Genomic DNA, 23,226 nt, shown 5'->3' on the forward strand with positions numbered 1-23,226 from the left:
TCTGCTACCTTTTGAATCTGATTTTTAGTACCATCTTAATATTATATTATAAAGAACGCAGAATATACCTTTATATTTGGCTTTCTCAGAGTAAAGATATATGCTTTATTTAAAGCTAATTTGCTCAATATTGGCTTGGAATTTAAAAGATTTTACTTAATGCTAATTTAACTTTTTTGTAGCTATAAGCTCATAATTTTACCACTTGGCTTTTCTGCTACACTAATTCTGAACAGTAATGAAACATTACACTATTTCATTTGGATAATGTTGATATAAATATGTAACTAAATATTGGAAAATTTCAAATCAACTTGTTACCAACCATGAACTCTAATAAATGGGCATTTATTATGACTATCACTTTTAATATATTAAAATTATTCAGTAACTGTTTTTTGCACATTAAATGAAAAATTAATTTTTAAAATTTTATTCAAAGCATTAGGAAAATCATATTCAAAACACAGAAATAATCAGACTGTAACAACACTGCATAGATAGTGGTTCACAAGTTCCCTGACACTAAGTGACTTCTACCTAACAAAAACTTCAATTTTCAAGTCACCAGGTAGAAAATGGTAGAGGCATTATTTTCTCTCTGAGGCTGGAAAAATGGCTTCAATGGTGAGAAGTCACATTTTAAACAACAAAGATTAGATTATCCCCTAATTTAATTCTGCTCCCTTCTTGTTACTTCTCAGATAAGAAAATTTAGAATGTAAGGATTACTGGAAGGGAATGGGAGGTAAATTACCTCTTAAGGGATACCCTGGTCAGTGCCTGCTTTAATCAGACAAAACACTGAATTACGTTTTAAAAATTACAACCACAGCATTATGCATAACTAAAATTGCCAATATGAATACTTTCTTTTTTACATAATACATTACATGTATACAAGAAAAAAATGACCTGTTTCCAATCCTTTGACCTTCAGTAGAAAAAAAATGTCATCACTAATGAGAGATCTGAAAGATAATTTTCATGGCAGAGCATTAATTCCAGAGATCAAAATCATTTCTGAATAGTGAAAATAGCCTGAATCAATGAGAAATTGCTAATTTTTTTAAGAGTTTACTTTTTGAAAGGGAAGACAATTTATATGGGAGGAATTTGTAGCTGGAAACATTGTTCATTAAAACAGTTACCTGAGAAAGACTCTTAAAATTGCCAGTGCTTTCAGAACCCCTCTCTCCACCCCAACAATGCAGGAAGGAGTGATTTGCAGGCTTCTAGCTTCTTACAGTTACCTACATGAAGAATGTTTTGAACTCAACAGTTGTTTGGGCTTTACTACTATACTGATTAACAGGCCACAACCAAGACATCTGAATGGTAGACTATAAGTTCATTTTTGCATTCATTTCAGGCTTTTCCCTTTATCCTTTTTTTTTTTTTTTTTTTTAAGAAAGAGTTTGTATTTGTTCAAATGGTCTTGGACTCAAACCTGCTGTTCACACACACAAAAAAACTTTTGTAAGCAAATTGGAAGTTTTCTTATAATAGTAAACAAACTGTCTGGTCTACGTTCTCTAATCTATGCCTAGAAAATAAGGCATTATTCTTCATTGGCCACTGCAGAGCATAGACAAGTGTTTTCTTTCTAATCAGAGGCATATACAAACATTCCTCAAAGTGCATTGTTATTTTTAACCTCTGTTATTCATTTATACAGCATGAGCATTTATGACTCCTTACATACTTGTAGGATAAAATGCTTATTCCCAACATCTCACAAACACCATAATTACTTGAGAAAAGACAAAGTGAGAGCAGCTACAGAAGTAGCAAGGTTTTTTTTCCACAAATAAAAAAACCATATACAAAAAATGGCAAGTTAGTGATAACTGGTAGTATGAACTCTCAATAATATTCCACTTTGGGTTCCAAATTAAGATTTGACAAGTTTGAAGCCTTGTCCTGTGTCCAGCACAGTAGGAAGAAACCAACTCATTTTTAATCTTTTCAAACACCTAAAACAACTTTTGCAGATCCAAAAAAGGTTCAGACCGCACAACCAATTTGCCAAATGCACCAGTGGATAAGTAATACGAGGAAAGTGTAACATCCAGTGCTTGGCCACGTCGCTGCCTGTTGGCAGATGCAGAGTGTAGTCACTCCATCGCTTTGACACACCGTAGACTGCTTTCACAGTGCGGCCCTTTTCAGTCCAGCAGATGTTATTACTGGGGTTGCAGTTATATTCTACCCAGTCTTTTGTAAAGTCACCCAGCTGTGGTGGGTCAGCTTCTTCAATATCTATGGTCTTTGTCATCTCTGCTCCTTGCACTGCAATGTACTGATCATTGATTTTTCTCACTTCTTTCACCCACGGAGTTGAATTCTCACTGTCTAATACGATAATAAGGCGAGAACAGAAGGAGGCATTCTTTTCTCTCCACCATTCTAAAAGTGTGTCAAGGCGCAGTATGTCTCCACCTGTGAACAAAAGAAAATTCAATAGAGTAATAATTTCTGAAGCCTCCTCTTAAGTATAGTTTAAGTTCCTGGAATTAAATATGTAGGCCAAAAAAATAGATGGAGCCTTCCTTTCAAAGTATCTCGTCAGAAGAGTTTTTAAAAACAGACTTTCAACTTCGGGTAAAAAAAATCCTTGTTACATTAAAAAAGGAATAGATTACAATAAATTAAGAAAATTGTATTTATGAAGTTAAATTTAGTGAAAGAAATAAAAATTAAAATTTAGTGAAAAAAATGAAAAGTCAATATTCTATATCACAGGCAGCAAATTATGGTTCATGGGCCACTCCAGCATGTCACCTGTGTTTGTTTGGCCTGAGAGCTAAGAACTGATTTACATTTTTACATGGTTAAAATCAAAAGAACAGAAGTTTGCAACACGTGAAAACACAAGAAACTTAAATTTCTTCTTCTTATTTCCATAAATAACATTCATGTACATTCTGTCTATGGCTGCTTTTGTTCTATAGTGCCTGCGCTGACCAGTTACAATAGGGAACTTATGACTAGTAAGCCAAAAACACCTTGCCCTTTACAGAAAAAGTTTGTTGGTCTTTTGAAAATCACTGATCACTGATAAATTAATGTTACCTTGCCTTATACATAGACACCTACCGAAGGAAAAAGAAACACTCTTCTTCTGTACCAAGAACGAGTTTATAGTGGATTTTTTAAAGATTTTATTTATTTGACAGAGAGAGAGAGAGAGAGAGCACAAGTAGGCAGAGCAGCAGGCAGAAGGAGAGGGAGAAGCAGGCTCTCCACTGAGCAGGGAGCCCGATGCGGAGCTCAATTCCAAGACCCTGCAATCATGACCTGAGCCGAAGGCAGCCACCTAACCGACTGAGCCACCCAGGCTCCCCTAAATATATTTTATTACCTGAAAAACAACACAGGATTAAAAAAAATACATAACCAGAAAAGTCTAAAGCAAATTTGTCTTAAAGCTAGTAGGTTTTACATGTAGTTCATTATAATAGGTCTTTTTGTATTAATTTTGATTTTTAAATATATGGCACTAAAATACTATCTTGACTATTTAATTTTTGGCATCCTCTTAAATTCTGTGACCCAAGCAAGTGCTATCCTTACTTACCCTACTCTTGCCTGTGTTTCAATGGTACATTAATATTCACAGAATCATTCCAATTCTAGGGAATTTATCCTAAGGGAAGGGCAGAAATGGGGACAAAAATTACATATAAAGATCTTCTTCCCACTGCTATCTATGATAGTGTAAAATCTGAAACAACAGGGAATGGAAATTATGAGGGAGAATTATAATAAAATGGTATTTTTTAAAAAATTCTATTGACAAGAAAATGTCTATAATACTAGGAGAAAAAGCATGACATGGAAGTGTATCTACAAAAACAGTAGTGGTTATTGCTGGGTGTTTAGATTTCAGGTAGTTTTTGCTACACCTTCCTATATTTTCCACCATTTTTACACTGAGCATATGTTACTTTAATGATCAGAACAAAGTCTTAACATGGTATAATCTCCATGTTAAGATGGAGATTATGGCACAAGCTCCAACAATTTCAGATACACATCTCTACCTAGAGCAATCATTCTCTTTGCTAAACTATCAAAATGACACTGGAGAGAGAGAGAGAGAGAGAGAGAGAATCCTTTAGTATTTGGATTCATTAGTAATGTGACTTCTGAAGCCAGGGTATAACAACATATTCTTTATGAACAATTAATATTCTTTTATTCATCAGCCTACTATATCTTAGGCTCTTGACAATGAAAAACTATTTCATGAATTGTTCTTATACTCATGCTTATCATTTCAGAGGCACTATCTCAAGACATGGTCTCTGCGTATTACTAATGTGTTGCTTCACAGAGAGCTCCAGAAGATACCTTTTGTTATATGGTAAAATGTTAACTTTTCATTATTGCTAGTTCTATTCAATTACTCATAGAGATCAGAGAATGACAGAGATTACAAGAGCTATTACACAAAATCCACCTGCCACAAAACATCATTGTCTAACTTGCCTTCTACAACTATTTCAATAAATATCCTAAAAGCACATTCTAAACTAATTCTCTTACATACATGCTCTTTAGATATCAATAAGAGACTTAAAGGAGCATTAAAGCCTTTTCAACTGACTATTTCTCTTCTCCTGTTTTGTTTTGCTCTGCTTTCTCCTATGAATAGGTTCTATGTTGCATTTGGCTTTTGGCCCAGATGCAAAGTACTTACATTTATCTCAGCTAACAGCCATCTGATGCAGTTAAAGTAATTGAGACTGCTTTTTAAAGGCTTTGTTTATCTGTGATAAACTGCTTTATAGATTATCTACATTTTTTTCATTTAATTCTCTCTTGTCATTATCATAATTGTTTTTTACTCTGAAACAAGGAGGCAAAAATAACTGATTCCATCTTATGAAACTCCATAAATTAAGGAGACTACTATATATTCGAAGACATACTGTGAGTAAAGGTATCTGATATAAGGGCAAATAGAGATTCTCTTTCTCACAGTGGTACTTCGTTCTGGACCTGCTCTTACTTGCTAACTCCCATGTAAAATCCAGACACGATGTTTCCTATTTTATAGGTTTTTAGAAAGATGTAATTCTCAGAGCTCAAAGCTCTCTGTCACGTGGGCTGAGATGGATTAAAAGCATTTTTCTTTGAGCAGGAGGGTTCAGTACTATCATCTGCCTTTGAGGGTTATGTCTCTAGCAGCCCAAGGCAGGAACTAACTGAAAGGAAGGCTCAGCCTCTATCCCCAGTTCAACCTGGTTACCTCCAAGGGGACTTGGTGCCTCAAGCTGAGAGAGTATAGAGTTGGTGAATTATGGGATGAACCTACCCTTCTTGGAGAAGGCAGGGCCATGTGCTTTCTCCACTGTGTTCTACTTTTTACCATAAAGTCTCCAAAAAGAAAGTTACACATAGAAGAACAAATCTTCTTGGCTAAGAGAGGAATTCTATAATGGTCAACTCATTGGTGACATATTCAAAAAATATTATAAAGATACCATTCCAGAATGTAATTGCTAGATATTAACCTAAAATATAGCCATACTGTATGGTTTTTGTCTTCATAAATTATTGCTAACTCATAGGGAATGAAAATTTAAGAACACTGATATATATTACTTATCTTGGTGTCTATTATTTTTCCTAGGAAAAGAAAAAGTTGATATAAATAGTAGGAAACTGTACATGTAGAATTTACTTCCAAAGCCATCTTTTAAAAGATACTTGAAATAAATTTTTAAAAGATTTAAGTGGAAAAATACAAAGTTTCTGGGAAATGTTTATATTAATAAATCCTTCATGTTAACATACAACAAGCTTACTTTTAAAATTATTTTCTTAAAATACTTACAAATAACCAGGGATATACGCATGACCACCAAAATTATGCCTTTTTCCATTTGATTTGGAAAGAGTTCAGTATTATAAGCAATACAGTAAATTTTCAGTAATCAATCCCAGGTTTTTAGGTCTGAAATGCTATTTCTGTCAGGATTTTTGAATTGACTAGAACCTCTTTTTCTGTGCTCTAAGGTCAAGTACACAGACTGGTATACTTTACCTAGAATTAAAATAGCCATAAAGGCTTAAAAAGTTTTCTACATTGAATTGTTAACAAGTTACAGGTCAAGTAAAAGATTTTACAAACTGTATTCAAGTAATTTTGATGTTGACTACCTTCTTCAACGGTATTTAGGAAATGGGTGAACAGTGCTAACAAAAATATCTACTAAACCAGAACATGCAATTTTCTCTACCTAAATGGTTTTAGCCTTGGCAGCACATGGTACAATGGGGGGAAAATACACTTTAAGGGGTTAGGCAGATCTGGATTTGAATTATGGTTCCATCACTTACCAGTTGTATGACCACAGATATGTAACAACTTTAGGTTTTCATTTTATTCTTTGAAAAATGAAGATGATAGAGGTGATAGTACTTACCTGAAAGTTTAAGTGAAGATTAAATTTAATGTATACAGAGTACCAAGCATAGTAACTGCTTCAAATATGCCCAATAAATATTTGCCTTTACTCCTAGACACCCATTAAGTTATTCGCAAAACCAAAAATCACAACGTATTTTTATGATAAAACCCTCATTTCAAATCTAGCATGCAATTTGGGAAACCATGATGGTTTGAAATAATCTCGACTTTAACCTTTAATCATCCCCACTTAGAGTTCTTATGTTGGGAGTTCTACCTCTGTCCTTCCAGAATGCTTCTGTTTATATTTGTACTTGATTTGAGTATCTATTTCTACTTATGTCTATTTTATTATTTGTAGGTATTCTTAGTGTAAAACATCTATAATAGTTAAAGAAAAAGCAGGATAGAATTAAGTTCTAAAAGAACTATTTCTAACATAAAATAAAATTACCTTTTTTTTCATGATTCATTCAATGATTTTTTTTTGAAAGATTTTATTTATTTATTTGACAGAGAGAGACACAGCAAGAGAGGGAACACAAGCAGGGGGAGTGGGAGAGGGAGAAGCAGGCTTCCTGCCAAGCAGGAACTTGATGTAGGGCTGGATCCCAGGGTCCTGGGATCATGACCTGAGCCGAAGGCAGACGTTTAAGGACTAAGATACCCAGGTGCCCTCATTCAATGATTTCTTCCATCTATCTGTTACTTAAGGAACCCTACTAGGGATCTGCCAGGCTCTGTCATAGGCACTAAGCAAATAATTAATAAAACAAAGCCCATGACTTACGCGGTCTCTATTCTAGTTGGGAAGCCCAATGAACAAATTTACATCTAAAATAGATCTCATTTTACAGTTAGCAAGAAGATTTAATATTACCCCCTCATTTTACAGAGGAGAGAACTGAAACTGAGAGAAGTTAGGTAACTTGACAAAAATAACACTGTTGTGACAAAATCAGGACAAGAACCAAGGTCTCCTGACCTAAGCACTACTCCCACTATATCACCTCACTTGCTGTTTAAACTTCTTATAAGCTTTCTAACATAAATAAAACTGTGTATGTGCAGAACTATTGAAATCAGCACCCATAACATTTAAAGACTTAGAAGTACTGGTCAAGTTAATTAGCTTCTGAAAAATGAAACTATATTTAATAATTCTAAAAATATATTAAAGGGAAACTGATAATTTCTTAGACTAAGCCGATTTTTTCTTCCAATCAATACAAGATATAATTCTCAAAACCTTTAGAGATTACTAATATTATGCTAAACAGGTATGCCAGAGAAGACAAAAACAAAAAAGAATCACCTGTATACTTAGTAAACTGTGAAGCAGAAAATTAAGAATTTTGGAAATTTAATGTTGCAGTGTAAAGGGCAACTTTCCATAAATAGGTCTATCTTTATAATAGTGAAATTGCCAGAGGTACATTTACCTGCAAGAGCCCACTCTCCTGTGCCATGGGTGTGCCCACTGTAATACAAAACATACGTATCATGTCTAGGTCCATCCACAGTCCGAAGTTCAAGGAAAGCTTTCAGTTTGGAATGTAGAGTATCAAAAGACAGTCCACTTGTGGAATAGTCACATCCATAGGTCTCAATCATATGATATGCAAAAAATCTTTGGATAGCATTGAGCATGCCAGTAGACCTCAAATTTAACTCCTGCACATGTTCTGGTGGAAGAAGCGTTGGCTGGCCATCAGGACTGAAGGAAAAAAAAATTATTTTGGTGTTTAAAGAGTGTATTTTCTATGTCACATTCTTACTCTTCATTTGTAATTGAGCATCATAACAGCTGCTGATAACTAAATGGAAGAATTTTTTTAAAACCCTCTTTTCTAAATTAAAGTACTAAAAATTAAGCTTGAACATCAGAACCTAATTACTAAAAGTTACATTTCTATAGAACTTTTCTCTAACCAATAAAATAGTCACCAAACTGAAAGCTGGGAAAAGATCTTCAAATGTAGATAAGACTGTTCTTTGTTCTGTATTCATATTCTTTTACCAAATGACAGATACTGAATAAGACTTTCTAAAAGCAAGATCATACTGATTTTACCCTGCATTTCAAGAACACCCAGGTGGGAACTATAATGAAAGAACTTTCTTTCCTTGACAAAAAACTTTATGGAAGCAATATGCTTTATATTTCTATATTGAAAAAGACAGACTTTATAAGGTTGCATTAAAGGTCTACTAAGTTAAGGAACACAAATGACAGAAGAAATTGTTGGTAAATGACATTTTGAAACAGTTATTAAAATTTAGGCCCACTGCCTTATACTGCTGAACAATAACTGAAGACAGATCTGATCCTAGTACGAATGTAAAATGGTACTGTAGTAAAGATGAAAAACCATGTCTTAAAGCTAGCAGAATCAAAATACCAATATTCAGGAAGAAAAAAAAAATCATCACTCCTATCCAGAAAAGGAAGTTCTTTCAGTAGTTTTGAAAACCTTACATTTTGCTTCATATATTATCAGTACTATTTTAATGACACTAGTTTTCATTAAAATAATAAGACACTTTGTGCTGTATATGTAACATTTAGCAGTCACAAACAGTAAAAGAATAAGCAACGCACTAACAAAAATTAGTGCAAATTGCTATTTCCATGTGTTCTCTCGGCTAAACTGTCACATCTTACTTTATGTGATCCTTTTAAATCTATTCCTTTTACGTCTCATAAGAATTTGCAACTTTTTATAAAGCCTTTAACATGAAGGAAAATATTTACTACAAATACTCTGCTTTTGGTTTTTATGACAACTATTTGAAATAAATTTTTTATTTCAAGTCTTCCCTCTTCCCCACCCCAAAAATCAAAAAAGAAATTATGAATACTTGGTAATCAAAATTCATTAACAGCAAATAACTATTTTTTTCTATTTCAAAGGTACTTACTAAAAAAAATTTTTTAATGTGGCAATATTTACAGATTCAAAAAGATTTCCCACACATTTAAGGACAAAAATTATTTTGGAATAAAACTACAATGAAACAAATATTATGTTTAACTTCATTCCCAATTTTTTGGTAACATTTTCCAGTGAGCAGAGTATTTTTACATTCATATTCTCATCACCTCTTCATAACAGGTTCCTCTGAGATGGGAAGAATAGGTATTGTCATTTGCCTTTTTGGCGGGGGGAGGCAAAGGCAGAGGGAAAGAGAGGATCTTAAGCAGGCTCCACGCCCAGCATAGAGCCCAACTTGGGGCTTGATCTCACCACCCTGAGATGATGATGTGAGCTGAAATCCAGAGTTGGATGCTTAGCCAACTGAGCCACCCAGACATCCCTGTCATTGGCATTTTAGGTAAAAACACTGAAGTTCAGAGAAGTTATGATTTGCTTAGGGTTAACACAGAACTAGCATTTAGGACTCTCAGGTTCAGTATACACTCTATTAAACTTCAGCAGGTTGTTTCTATTCAATTTCACCATGTTGTTTTGTAGGACATTTTCTTAAGATAACCTTTTCTAAAGAAAGGATAGGACCTTTTTCTAAAGAAAGGGTAGGACCTTTCCTTGGAAGCATCATTCATATTTTCTGATTTTTTAACTAAGTATAAGCTAATCACATTTATCAAGAAAATATTTAAATTGAATCCTGAGGATTACATCATTACGCAGAGCTAATAAAACTTTTTAAACATTTGGGGTAAATGAAAAAAACTGCAAGAGCATTATATTTTGAAAATACTATACTTCTGAAAAAATGAGCAATCACATTTTATATTCAAATTCATACAAATATTAGGAAAATATTAAGAGTCAAGTAGTCACTACTAATTACACTAGATTACTGTACCTGCAGAAGTTGGTGGGAATCACAATAGCATATCCAACGGATGTTCCTCCTAAACAGTTACCCAATTCATGGAAGAGACCATGAGCCATGGATTCCAGTGGTAAAACTATCAGAAACATGCTCAAGAAGATTCCATTTGTTGGCTAAAAGAAGTTCAAAACAGCATATTTATACGGCATGTGTGACTGCACTTATGTGTGTGCATATGTACATTTATGTAAGTATATTTGCCCCACTTCCAAAAAAGATAAAAAGAACAATTAATAACCTAAAAACAATTACAGGTTGAAGCAGAGAAAGTATATAAGGTTGAGCAATGAAACCTAAATTAATCTGGAAGTTTCTTGGAAGTTGTGGCAAAACAAATACAGCACAACCTATTTTTTTTAATTTGCCCAGTAACATCCTACCCAAACTAAAAAAAACAAAACAAAACCCTCTTGGTATGACACTAAAGACGAGAAAACAAATTCTTTCCTGTTAAAAACCAACATATTCTAAATCACTTTTCAAATAACACACTCATTTATTTTATCAGAAAAGTTACTTTAGAAAGGACTCATTTTTTTCCTGTGAAAAGCCCAAAATTAAAGAAAATAAAATCTTATAGAAAATTTAAGATTCTAAAGCTATTAAAATGAATCCCTGTCTTAAACTTTTAATAAAGTTTTCCTTTGAAAAGCTCTAGACTCTGTAAATTCAAAGTTGTAAAAATGTGTATGCGTGTGTATATATGTTCTATATACATAAAGGGCATTTAAGCATCCTAAAAGCAGAAGAGAAAAAGGAAGGCAAAAAAACACACAAAAAAACAAAGGACCCATTTAAGCGAAAAGAAAATGGATAATAATCACTCAGTCTTATCTATAGCTTCACAATGCTAGTAGTATTCCCCATTCTTTGTGTTGCTACTGCACATACTATATGGTTATATGTTTGCTTCTGTTCATGAACATGCATTTCTCTAATTCCTTCAGAATTTTAATAAAAAATGGGGTGGGGGGTGGGAGGTTGGGGGAGCCAGGTGGTGGGTATTAAGGGCACGTATTGCATGGAGCACTGGATGTGGTGCAAAAACAATGAATTCTGTTAGGCTGAGAAGAAATTTAAAAAAAAATGTAAAAAAATTAAAATTAAAAAATTAAAAAAAAATTTTTAAAAATGGGTGATTCCCGTAATGGAAAAATGGATATAATGCCCTATTTTGGGTATACTGTTTGCTATCAATTGCATAAAATATAGTACGTGCTCAATTTAGAAACATGAGAAAATATAATTGAGATAAGTGATTAAAATCATTGCATGTACTGTCTTCCACACATGCTTTCTGAAATACCTGACTTCACATAATATATATACATGTTTTTTATTACAGTAGGATAATGTTCTATACACTAATATACTGTAAGCCTATTAGTATAATGCTAATCATTTGTAAAGAATGGCATTCCTCGGGCACCTGTGTGCCTCAGTTGTTGGGTGTCTGCCCTTTGGCTTGGGTCATGATCCCGGGATCCTGGGATCATCGGGCCCTGCGTAGGGCTCCTTGCTTGGTGGGAGGCCTGTTTCTCCCTTTCCCACTCCCCCTGCTTGTGTTTCCTCTCTTGCTGTGTCTCTGTCAAAAAGAAAAAAAAAAAAGAGAGAGAGAATGGCATTCCTATCATATGTATAAAATTTTAATTAGCTGATTCCCTATTATTGCTATTTAGATTCCATTTACTTTTCTATTTTAATAAAACAAGAATAAGTATGGAGTTCTCTTGTAATTTTTAAATCCCTTTGATAATCTGAGTTTCATCTCTGGTGAAGTGTTAAATACTTTACTCATTTTTCCATGGGGCTGCCTTTTTATTATTACAGCTTTGTTTTACTCTCAGTATATTTGACTTTTGTGGGTTATATGATGAATGCTTCCCCCCCCTTAATGTTTTTTTTGGCTTAGATTTTTTTTTTAAAGATTTTATTCATTTATTTACTTGAGAGGTGCACAGGGTGTAAGGGCAGAGGGGGAGGGAGAGGGACAAGCAGATTCTAAGCAAAGCACAGAGCCCAACTACAGGCTTGATCTCACAACCCTGAGATCAAGACCTGCGCAATATCTAAGTCTGACATTTTAACCGAGCCACCCAGGAACCCCTTGCTTAGCATGTTTTTAATTGTAATGTCACTCTGTGTAAGTTAAAGAAGTCTTCCTCTACCCAAAGGTCAAGAAAGATTATTTTACATTACCCTTGAAAGGCTTTATTGTTTTGCTCTTCACATTTTTAGGTCTATAATCCAAATGTAATTGATATTTGTTTATGGTCCAATTCCATTTTTTCTATTTGTACAATTACCAATCACTGAAAATCTCAACAATTCCACATTACTCTACAGTGCCGTCTCTGCCATAAATCAAGTATTACGGGATTTGTTCTTATACTCTATTCTGTTCCATTAGTCTGTCTGTCCTTTCAAATATTTCCTTTGGCCTTTATTTCCTTTCTTCTGGGACTCCAATAAAATAGAGGTGTTCTCACTGTATCCTCTTTGACTCTTAGTCTTTTATATTTTCCCTGTTTGTGCTCCTTTCCCTTTTGTGCTCCTTCTTGTGTAGTTTCTTCTGGAAATTTATCTTCCAATTTACTAATGCTCACTTCAGCTTTATCTATTAGTCTTACACACTGAATTTCAGGTATTTTATTTTCTGATTCTAAAACTTACTTTTTCAAATCTGCCTTGTTACTATTTTATAGTTTTCATCTTCCTACCATTATACACTATCTTTGCTTTTATCATTTTCAACTGGGTAAATATGGTTTATCAAGACTTTCTGGTCATCTCTTGCTTGTTGGTCCTGCTGCTTACCGCTCTTGATGCTGTGTGTGTGTGTACCTGGTTATATTTATGATCTAAACACTGTATACAAAAATACACTTGTGTGTGTATATATGTGCGTGCATATATATGTGTGTGCGTATATATGTGTGTATATATATATGTGTATATGTGTGTGTGTGTGTGTGTGTGTGTGTGTGTGTGTGTATAAAGTCATCCTAGGCCTGAAATGCGTCCTACAATTATGTAACTACATATATATACTCACAGGACCCATTTCACGCCTAGGATAATGACACCTTTCTCCAAGAGGATTTTTGTTCGTTTCTTCCAAAGAGCTGGGGGCATTACAACTCAGTATCTTAATCCAGGTTTGACCACTTAATCCGGGTCACATCACTCAAAGGAAACAATGTCAGAATGCAAATTCATAACAGCGCTGCAATGGACACAGTTCCACCCTTTTCCTTCAGTGTGTCATTTACAATGGGAGGTAATTAACTTACCAAAGACCCCACCTCTGAAGTTCTGGGCTTTGATTTTTGCTCTTGATGGCACTAGAGGTACACCTCAGCTTTAAATTACTTCCTTCTTCAGTTTTAAACATGTTCACAGGGAACACTGTTGAGTATTACTATCCCCGAAAGTATAAGTATTTTCATTTACTCAAGTCTTCTTTCAAAATCCTCAGTGGAGTTTTAAATTTCTTTGTAAAAATATCGTAAGTTTCTTTTAAACCTTTTTCATTTTATGTTTGTTCTATGAATGGAGTGATTTCCATTACATTTTCTGATTATGCACTTCTAGGACACTGACTTTTGTATATTTACATGTTGTTATTTGCCACCTAAATGTATTAAAAATATATACTCCCACTATACATCACTTATTTCTTCTTATATTACCTACATCCTACAATTCCAAGAAAATTTACATAGTTTTTATAGTGGCTATGTTAATGGTAACTATCCACAAAATCAACCTTTTATGACAGAGTTTACAAGGTTAAAGATGCAGCATAATTCTCACAACTGTTAGGACAGCATTTTCAATTGATTTCCCAGTTAACCCTTAGGTTTGCCAGGTAATCATCTTACCTATAAATACTAATAATTTCATTACTTCCTTTTTCTTCTATACCTTCTATTGCATATGTTGCTCCAAGATAACCAAAAACCTTTTGTTTTAGGGGTTTAATTCATCAAAGGATTACTTCTACATTATGTCAGACATTCATATAAAAGAATTACTAAATAACATGACCAATATGACAACTTGATTATTTCTACCTTTAACTTTATATAACTAGTACTTTTCTGATCAAGATAGCAATGAAAGAAACTAAATAATTCACCATGTTATAATTTATAGCAAGAGTCACAAAAACCTTCAGGGCCAGAAAAGTGGTATGTGAAGCAGCTGTGATAAACAGTGGTAAGGATTCTAAAGGAAAGTGCATTGTTGCCTAAAAGCATACATTTTTTTAAGGCATTTAAAAAAACTAAAGTGTAACTGACACACAGTTATATTAGTTTCAGGTGTACAACATAGTGATTCAATAATTCCATACATTACTCAGTGCTCACCCCGGTAAGTGTAGTCACCCTACAACATTATCATGATATTATTTATATTCCCTATGTTCTATTTTCATCTCTGTGACTTGTTTATTTTAAAGCTGGAAGTTTGTACCTCTTTATCCCTTACATCCCTTTTGCCTATGATCCCACCCACCTCCCCCGTGGCAACCACCAGTCTGTTCTCTATATTTAAGAATTTGTTTGTTTGTTTTGTTTAGATTCCACATATAAGTGAAATCATGCAGTATTTGTCTTTGGCTCACTTATTAAAGGCACATATTTTTAAAAAATAGTTCTGCCTAAATAAAGCTGCTCTACTCAATCTTACAGGCATGTTTATTTATTTATTTTGCTATAGAGATATAATTACAAAACAGAATTACAAAAAAAAAGCACCTTCTTAAAAAAAAAAAAAAAGTCCCTGCGCCTTATTCCAAAAATCAGGATACTTTCTAGAAGAATGAGAAGTTCAGTTTTATACACAGCCTTTCTGTACTAAGAGTTACTAGGAAATTTCATGACATAGATATGTAAAGATTATTCTAAACAAGGAATTTGATATTCTGGAGTGAGGAACTAAATTTTGGCATGTAAATTGTAATAGAATGTTGTACCATGAAAAAAATGTTAACTTTTCATTTTGTTTAATCAAACCATTTTCCTTTATTTAAGACTATTCATTAACTTCCTATCTCCCCATCTTTCCTATGTCTTAAAGAGAATGGAAATTCCCATTTCTGAAAGTGGCCCAGACATATTTAAATTTGGCCCTACTTATCAAATTATGTCAAGGGTATAGACTAGCCTTTCTTTAAATATTCGTATGTATAGAATATCAGTGGTTATTACTGACTTCTGTATTACCTTAAAGAATTTTATAAACCAACTAAGTTTTTTACTGTGAAATTATATCATAGTTTTACCATTAGAAAAAACATTGCATTAATGCAGTTCACTGATAAATTATAAACTATTTAATGATAAACTTCAATTGCAAATCAGTCAGTACATGACTCAAATAGGAAGCCTTATTAAATAATTTAAAAATCTAATTAAAATGTTAACTGATAGTGGTGTTATTCAATACTCTCATGTCAGTTGTACAACACTGATAGTAATATTTAGTAGGACTAAATAAGCAGATATTCAGAAGGCTACTGATAATTCATATACAACAGATGATCTGTTTTTATGATCTTAGATGAAAACTGATAATTTTATGTTGTCATTAATTTTTAAGTCAAATTTAACAGAAAACATTAAATATTTGTATTATTTTGAGTAAGCAAGCTTAAACAGTTTTGAGTATACTCTCAAGATAACACACATAAATAAAAGTGAGCAGTTTGGCAACACAAAAAATTAGCAATCTTAACTGAACAGATGGTAAATATGTCCAGGGGGAGAAAAAATAAATTTAGGATGTTTTATCCACGTGGCACTTTCAGAAAGCTTCAATTTTACTGGCATGCAAACATTTACAGCTTTAACCTGAAAGTCATTTGTGACTTTGATGTACTCCTTATATTTTAAACAACTCCCTGTAATAAATACGATCAATTTACCCAAACAAAACTATTAAGAATAGGTACTTTTCTTCCTCCATTTCTCCAAATCACACTAAGCTCACTATCAAACTATAGGACATGATGCAAATTTCAAAGCAGGCAGAATCTGAACACACTATCAGACCAATAAACAACTCTAAGTAATATCCTTTGTAGAAAAGTAGTTACTAGCTATTCTCTGTTCAGCTGGGCTTTTGAATCAGGATCAAAATATTCAACACTTTCGTATCATAAAATTTCTCAGATAATCGGAACAAAATCTCTATGTAATATATAGATATGAATGTTGGAATTTCATTTTAAAAAATCTGGCATTTACATAAGAGATAAAATTATTGTTTAGAAGTATTTTTGTAGAGTCATCTTAAGTAAACCAGTCTGAGAAATAGTACACATGGAAGTCTAAAGAAAATGAAGCCCAACTAAGAAACAGAATACATAAATGTATTATTAGAAAGCAATATATAAATGAAGGTAACATGCTCTTTAATATGAGAAGCCCATATTTAAGAAACAATGGGCAACCTCCAAAAATTTGCTCAGTAGAGGAAATTTTAAGAACATTAAAAGCTACCTCACAGTTTTAAAACCAAGTGATTTCTTTATACAGAGGCAATAGGGTCTAGTGCAAAGGACTTAAGCTTTGGAGTTAGACTTTGGTTCAAACCTAGCTCAGCCATTCACCATCTGTGAGTACATGAGCAAATTAATTTACCTTTTGAGTCACAATCTATAAAAGGAGACTACTATTTATTTTGTGAGCTTGTAGTATAGATTAGAAATATGTGAACATGGCTAGCACAATAAATGGTAGCTGTAATTTGCAGTGAAGCATTTTTAAATTGAAGTCCTTATGAGCAAGAAAACAAAAAGCTAAATGACTATTACTATATAGGAGATACTGATATAGAGTTAAAGCTCTAGTAAATTTATCAGGAATCTTTTTTGAGTAACCTCAAAATACAGATAGCAAAAACAGACATTTTTTAGATGACAATCCTGATAAAGGTAAAACAACAGTGGTATGGGAATCAAACACAGGAAGTCCACTGAATTTTACTTTTCCCGTGGGCAGAATAAAGAGGTTACATTAGATAATCTCTATGCTCATTTCCAACTCTAAAAATACATGGAACTAAGTAAAGTGGTAAAGCGCTGTGAAGGCAGATTGCCTGGATTCTTACCAGCACTGCAGCCTTGAGCAAGCTTCCTAATCTCTCACGTGTATTTCTTATCTATGAAATGGGAATAATAATGGTACCCATCTCAGAGTGTCATGAGGATTAAGTAAACACAGAAAGTACACAGAATGGTGTAGAGCACATAGACAACAGTTAATAAATGGTAAATCTTATTAAATGGAAAAAATTCTCTGTGGTCATTAAAATTTTTAAAAGCTGGAAAATCATCTGGAGAAAAAAGAAAAACCTTGTTTTTACTTCAAGAAAAACAAAATTAGGACCATTGTTGGCTTTTTTAGGGGGAAAAAAAGTACTCCTGTTTCATAGCATTCTGGCAGAAGTGAAAAACATCAAATTAAAAGAATGCCCTTAAGCTAAAAAAAAAAAAAAATTAGTGTCCCCCCTCTCTCATCTAGACTAAAATAACTCAAAACTTTAGAAAGAGAAATGAAACAAAACAAAAAATTATGAAACATGTGCACTTCTAGTTTTGGCAGCAGGTTTGAAAACTCCCTGTTCCCCATGCCAAGTGAAGTAATATGGCTGATCCTGCCATCTTGCCAGAAATGAAACTGCTGCATCCGTGGATTTCATCTCGTCATTGGATATGAAGCTGATCTTGTTCCATCTGTCCCACCCAGTGATTGCCATTGCTTTTCCCTATAGAGAAATCAACTGTGATTATGGTTTTTCTGGTATGGGTCAAAAGGCTTCCACAAAAAGTTACATCATACTCCCATGGAAACTGCAAATAACAATGTTTGGCAAGGAAAGGCATATAAAATCTCATGTGAATGATATCAGAGAGAATCTCTAAACCAAAGATTGAGCCATGGGGTATACTTCCTTGGGTATCTGGATGCTTTCCTCCCCTTTTATTCTTATATGAATAATCAATTATCACAATTTCTGAAAAACTTATAGCTGAGTAATAATACTAGTACCAAATGCTGTGGTACTCAGTCTGTCTCATTGACTTATTTTTTTAAAAAACAAGGATAAAAGAGGAAAGCAAATAGTACATTCAATGAACATAATACAAATTGCAGGAAACAACAGCTGCAATGTTCCATTTTAAAGTTAGAATGAGATTATGAATAGAACACAACAAGTTAATGGTAAATTCCAGATTTTTAATGTAAATGACTTAGAATGATACTACTGACTCATTCTGAGAATGTTATTAAACTCAGTAAAACTATGGAAAAACAAAGAACAAAGCTATCCATGTGGGATTAGTTAGGATTCTATTCAAATGCAGTCAAAAATTTCTTAGGTAGGACATCAAAAGATTCATAAAAGAAAAAAATTGATAAAGTGGACTGTGGCAAAATTTAGAACTTCTGCTCTTCAGAAAACACAGTAAGAGAGAAGATAAGCGGGGCGCCTGGGTGGCTCAGTGGGTTGAGGCCTCTGCCTTCGGCTCTGGTCATGATCCCAGGGTCCTGGGATCGAGCCCCGCATCGTGCTCTCTGCTCGGCAGGGAGCCTGCTTCCTCCTCTCTCTGCCTGCTTCTCTGCCTACTTGTGATCTCTGTCTGTCAAATAAATAAATAAAATCTTAAAAAAAAAAAAAAAGAGAAGATAAGCCATGCACTGGGAGGAAATATTTCCAAGTCTTATATCTGATAAAGAACTCGTATCTAGACTATATGAAGAATTCTCAGAACTGACTATAAAGAAAACACACAATCCACATTTTTAAAAATTGCCAAGAGATCTGAACAGGTACTTCACCGAAGACCTACAATAGCAAGTAAGCACAAGGAAAGATAAACATCAGTAGTTACTGGGGTAATAGAAAATAAGACCACAATGAATTACCACTAGACACCTATTAGAATGGTTGAAAAAACAAAAACAAATAGACAATACCAAGCACTGGTTATTATGTGGAGCAAAAGGAACTCCTATACACTGCTGGTCAGAATGAAAAATGGTACAGCCACTCTGAAAACAGTGCGGTAGTTTCTTAAAAGTTAAAAATGATTCATGTTTATCACATGACCCAGCAATCCCACACCAAGTAAAATAAAAATTTACCTTAACAAAACACCCCGTCTATGAATGTTTCTAGCAACTTTTATAATTACCAAAAGCTAATTTCAGCATCCCTCAACTGAGAAATGATTAAACTGTGAGATACCCATAAAATGGAACATTGCTCTGCAATACAAAAGGAATAAACATATACACAACATAGATGAATCTATATAAATTATGCTAAGTGAAAGAAGCCAGATTCCAACAACTATATAGTGTACAACTTGTATATGACATTCTGCAAAAGAAAAGTGGCTAGGGACAGAAAACAGATCAGTGGTTGCCAGCTACCGGGATTTGATTACAAAGGAACAGGAGGGAATTCGGGAGAGTAATGCAACTACTCTATATTTTGACTGTGGTAGTGGTAGTCATACAACTATTTGTGTTCGTCAAAACTGCAAAATTATACACAAAAAAGCATGACTATTACTAAATGCAAATTTTTCCTTAATAAAAAAAATTTATATATTATTAAGCTAAGTAAAACTAACAAAACCCAAAACTAGTGGTAGTCATACAACTATTTGTGTTCGTCAAAACTGCAAAATTATACACAAAAAAGTATGACTATTACTAAATGCAAATTTTTCCTTAATAAAAAAAATTTATATATTATTAAGCTAAGTAAAACTAACAAAACCCAAAACTAACATGCAGATAAGCTTAAAATAAGAAAAAGTAGCTAAGCCCATTTTTGGAAATTAAAGTCCAAGCTACAATTCTGCTCAAGACAGATTAATCCTATGCTTTTGTTTGATTTCACTCCTCTAATAGTAAAATAACAGTACAGTGGACTACTTAAAAATATACTTTAAAAAAGTAAACCTACTATAAAATATTTTGTTCATTCCAAATGCCTGCTAGGTCATTAACTCAATGAAATCCATCATCCTACATTCCCAACTGCTCTCTTTATTCTTACAGCATTTTTTTTTTACATGTCTACCATGTCAGAACATTATTCAACTCTACATTTCATCAACTTATTCCAAGTTCTCTTTATATTATACTTCACAACGGGATCTTAGGGGAAAAATGCTGTGCTAAGGGTAAGACTATCACCTTAGTCAAGGTCCTTACTTTTGCTTCTAGCTAGCTACACTTGATTTCAGGCTATCTCTACTTTAACTGATCCTATCTTTGGCTGAATGATGTGCTCAAAAGGTTTAAGTCTCTTTGTCTTTTTTTTTTTTTTTCCTGCCACACTGGGTCTGCACCCACCCAATCAGTGGAACTATTTTTCCAGTAGAAATCCAGTAAAGGAAATTTTAATGAGATAATGGAAAATACCAGTTTACATTTGAATATTACTCTCACAGAAATGTGAAGAAATGGGTTTATCGTTAAAAATAAAAATGGGTGTATTGTTAAAAAGCTAATCAATATCTGTATGATTTGGGACTGTTAAACATTGTTCAAGTTCTACAAAACAAAATCTAAAGAATTTGAGATAGGGCTTAGGACTTACTTGTATTAACAATGATGTTATGCCAAAAATAGTCCTGGCCTTACAAAACTCTTAATTTTTTGCCTTTCACTATCTAAATTTCTGATGTTTTCATCAGCCAAAAGGGTTGGGACTTTATGTAAATCCACTGGAATGTTTCCTAAATTATGTTTCACAGAGAGGTTAATAGGTGCAGTGGGAGGAGGTGGTTAATGAGGAATATGGTCAAGGATTTCCTGGTTAAGTTTGGAAATGTTTCTCTTTCTTTGACATTTTTTCTCTGAGGACACTCATTAACATCTCACAGAAAACCTGGCAGAGCACAGTTTGAGAAATCTTTAAATAGAAGATTAATTAAATTAAGTTGAAAAAATTTAACAGCATCAAAGACACAATGCCTACACCATAGGCAGCAGTTACCAAATAGCGACTAACAATACAGACACAACTCAGGTAAGATGCATGTTAGTCTTAAAAGCTAAATTAGTACCTTGTTACTCAATGGGTATACTTTTGACCAGGAGTTTCTGTATCACCTTTAACTTTTCAAGCTGTCTCCCAAAATCAATTTCAATCTTCAGAAATTTAACAACATCCCCCACATGATTTCAATGCACGTTAAAGGTTGAGAAGCACTGGCCTACAACAGGAGTTGGCAAACTTTCTGTAAAGAGCCAGAGAGTTACTATTTTAGGTTTTGTGAGCCACGAGGTCTCTATTGTACTCAACGAGGGTGTTTATTATGATTAAAAAAGGTCTATATGTTAAGAAGGTATAGTAATTAAAGATGTAGATATACACTTGGAACAGAACCGCAAAATACATGAAACAAGAAAATGACACAACTGAAAGGACAAACTCACAATTTAGCCACTTACGATGAAGATTTTTAATATTCCTCTCTAAGTCCTAACGGAAATAGACAGAAAATCAGCAAGGATATAGATTTAGGAAGAAAACCCACCAGCTTGACCTAGCTGGTATTTATAAAACACTCTACCCAATAACAGTAGAATGTTCATTCTTTTCAAGTGAACATGGTGTATTCTCCAGAATAAAACATGCCAGGCCCCAAAACAAGTCTTAATAAAAGACCTAAATCATACAAACTATGTTCTCCAATTACATGTAATTAAATTAGAAATCAATAACAAGGAAATGTGGGAAATCCCTCAAATATCCCGTTGTCAGACAACCAATGTAAATAACCTAAAGGTCAAAGAAGAAATTTCAAGGGTAATTAGAAAATATCTTGTGAGACAGCACACTCCTAGTATAAGGTCAGACATACCGATCAATAGAACAAAAAAGAAAGCTCAGAAATAAAGCCTTATATTTCACTGACTTTGGACAAAGGTATCAAGGCAATTCAACAGGGGAAAGGATAGTCTTTTCCTGAAATAATTAGAAAGTCATATTTTAAAATAATTAGATCCTTACATCATACCATAGACAAAAATTTTTTCAAATTAGATCATACACCTAAATGTAAAAGTTGAAATAATAAAACCACTAGAAGAAAACTAATATAGAAGAAAAATCTTTGTGACCTAGGGTTAAGCAAAGACTTCTTAGATATACTAAAAACACAATACATAAAGAATAAGTTAATAAATTGGTCTTCATGAAATTAAAAACCTGTATTCTTCAAACTATGTCATTAAGAAAAAAGGTCTGGAAATAATTTAGTACTATGCAAATAATGTATGTAGGTAATGACAAAGGATGAGCAAGCCTAATCTTTAAAAAAAAAAAAAAAAAAAAAAAAAAGGATAACTCACAGACTGGGAGAAAACATTTCCCAATCATCTGACCAATGCCCCGTATCCAGAATATAAAAAGAACCCTTAAAGTTCAATCATAAGAAGAGAAGTAACTCAATTTAACAATGGGTAAAAGATTCAGATATTTCAAAAACAAAGATAAGTGAATGACTAATACACATTAAATGATGCTCAACATCATTAGTCATTAGAGGCATACAAATTAAAACTACAATGAGATAGCACTCCACACCCAAATTAAGAGGCATTCTCAAATACATCAACATTAAAATAAGAATAGAACAGAAGGACAGAAGCTGGAAACTGATTTTCTTATTTTTGCTGACCTAGTCTTTGGAAAGCTTTTGTGTACTTGCAATGGTGCACACACCATATTTGAAGACCACTGGTATAAGAAAATAAGAAAGATAAGCTGGCTTAGACAATAACTGGTTCACAGGATTTGATGATCTGGAAAGGTGTCAAGCATGAATGAGGCTGATGCGGGGGCAGGCTGGAAAAAGACCTAACAGGAAAAGGTGAAGGAAAGAAACAGAACTCTTTTAAGAGTTT

General features: G+C 33.5%; 1 protein-coding gene across 3 annotated transcripts in view; it reads right to left on the reverse strand.

Moving 5' to 3' along the window:
* Positions 1–432: 432 nt before the first annotated feature.
* TMEM168 (transmembrane protein 168) overlaps positions 433–23,226 on the reverse strand; it is a 30,204-nt gene continuing 7,410 nt past the window's right edge. For all 3 annotated transcript variants that reach the window (XM_080818151.1, XM_080818150.1, XM_080818149.1), the window contains exons 3-5: positions 10,253–10,395; positions 7,864–8,138; positions 433–2,442 (exon numbers count right to left, since the gene is read on the reverse strand). In XM_080818151.1, coding sequence (XP_080674277.1) covers positions 1,895–2,442; positions 7,864–8,138; positions 10,253–10,395 — 966 coding nt within the window. In that variant the 3' untranslated portion in view covers positions 433–1,894. The remainder of the gene's footprint in view (positions 2,443–7,863; positions 8,139–10,252; positions 10,396–23,226) is intronic.

The sequence above is a fragment of the Martes martes genome, assembly GCF_963455335.1.
Source record: "Martes martes genome assembly, chromosome: 11".
NCBI lineage: Eukaryota > Metazoa > Chordata > Mammalia > Carnivora > Mustelidae > Martes > Martes martes.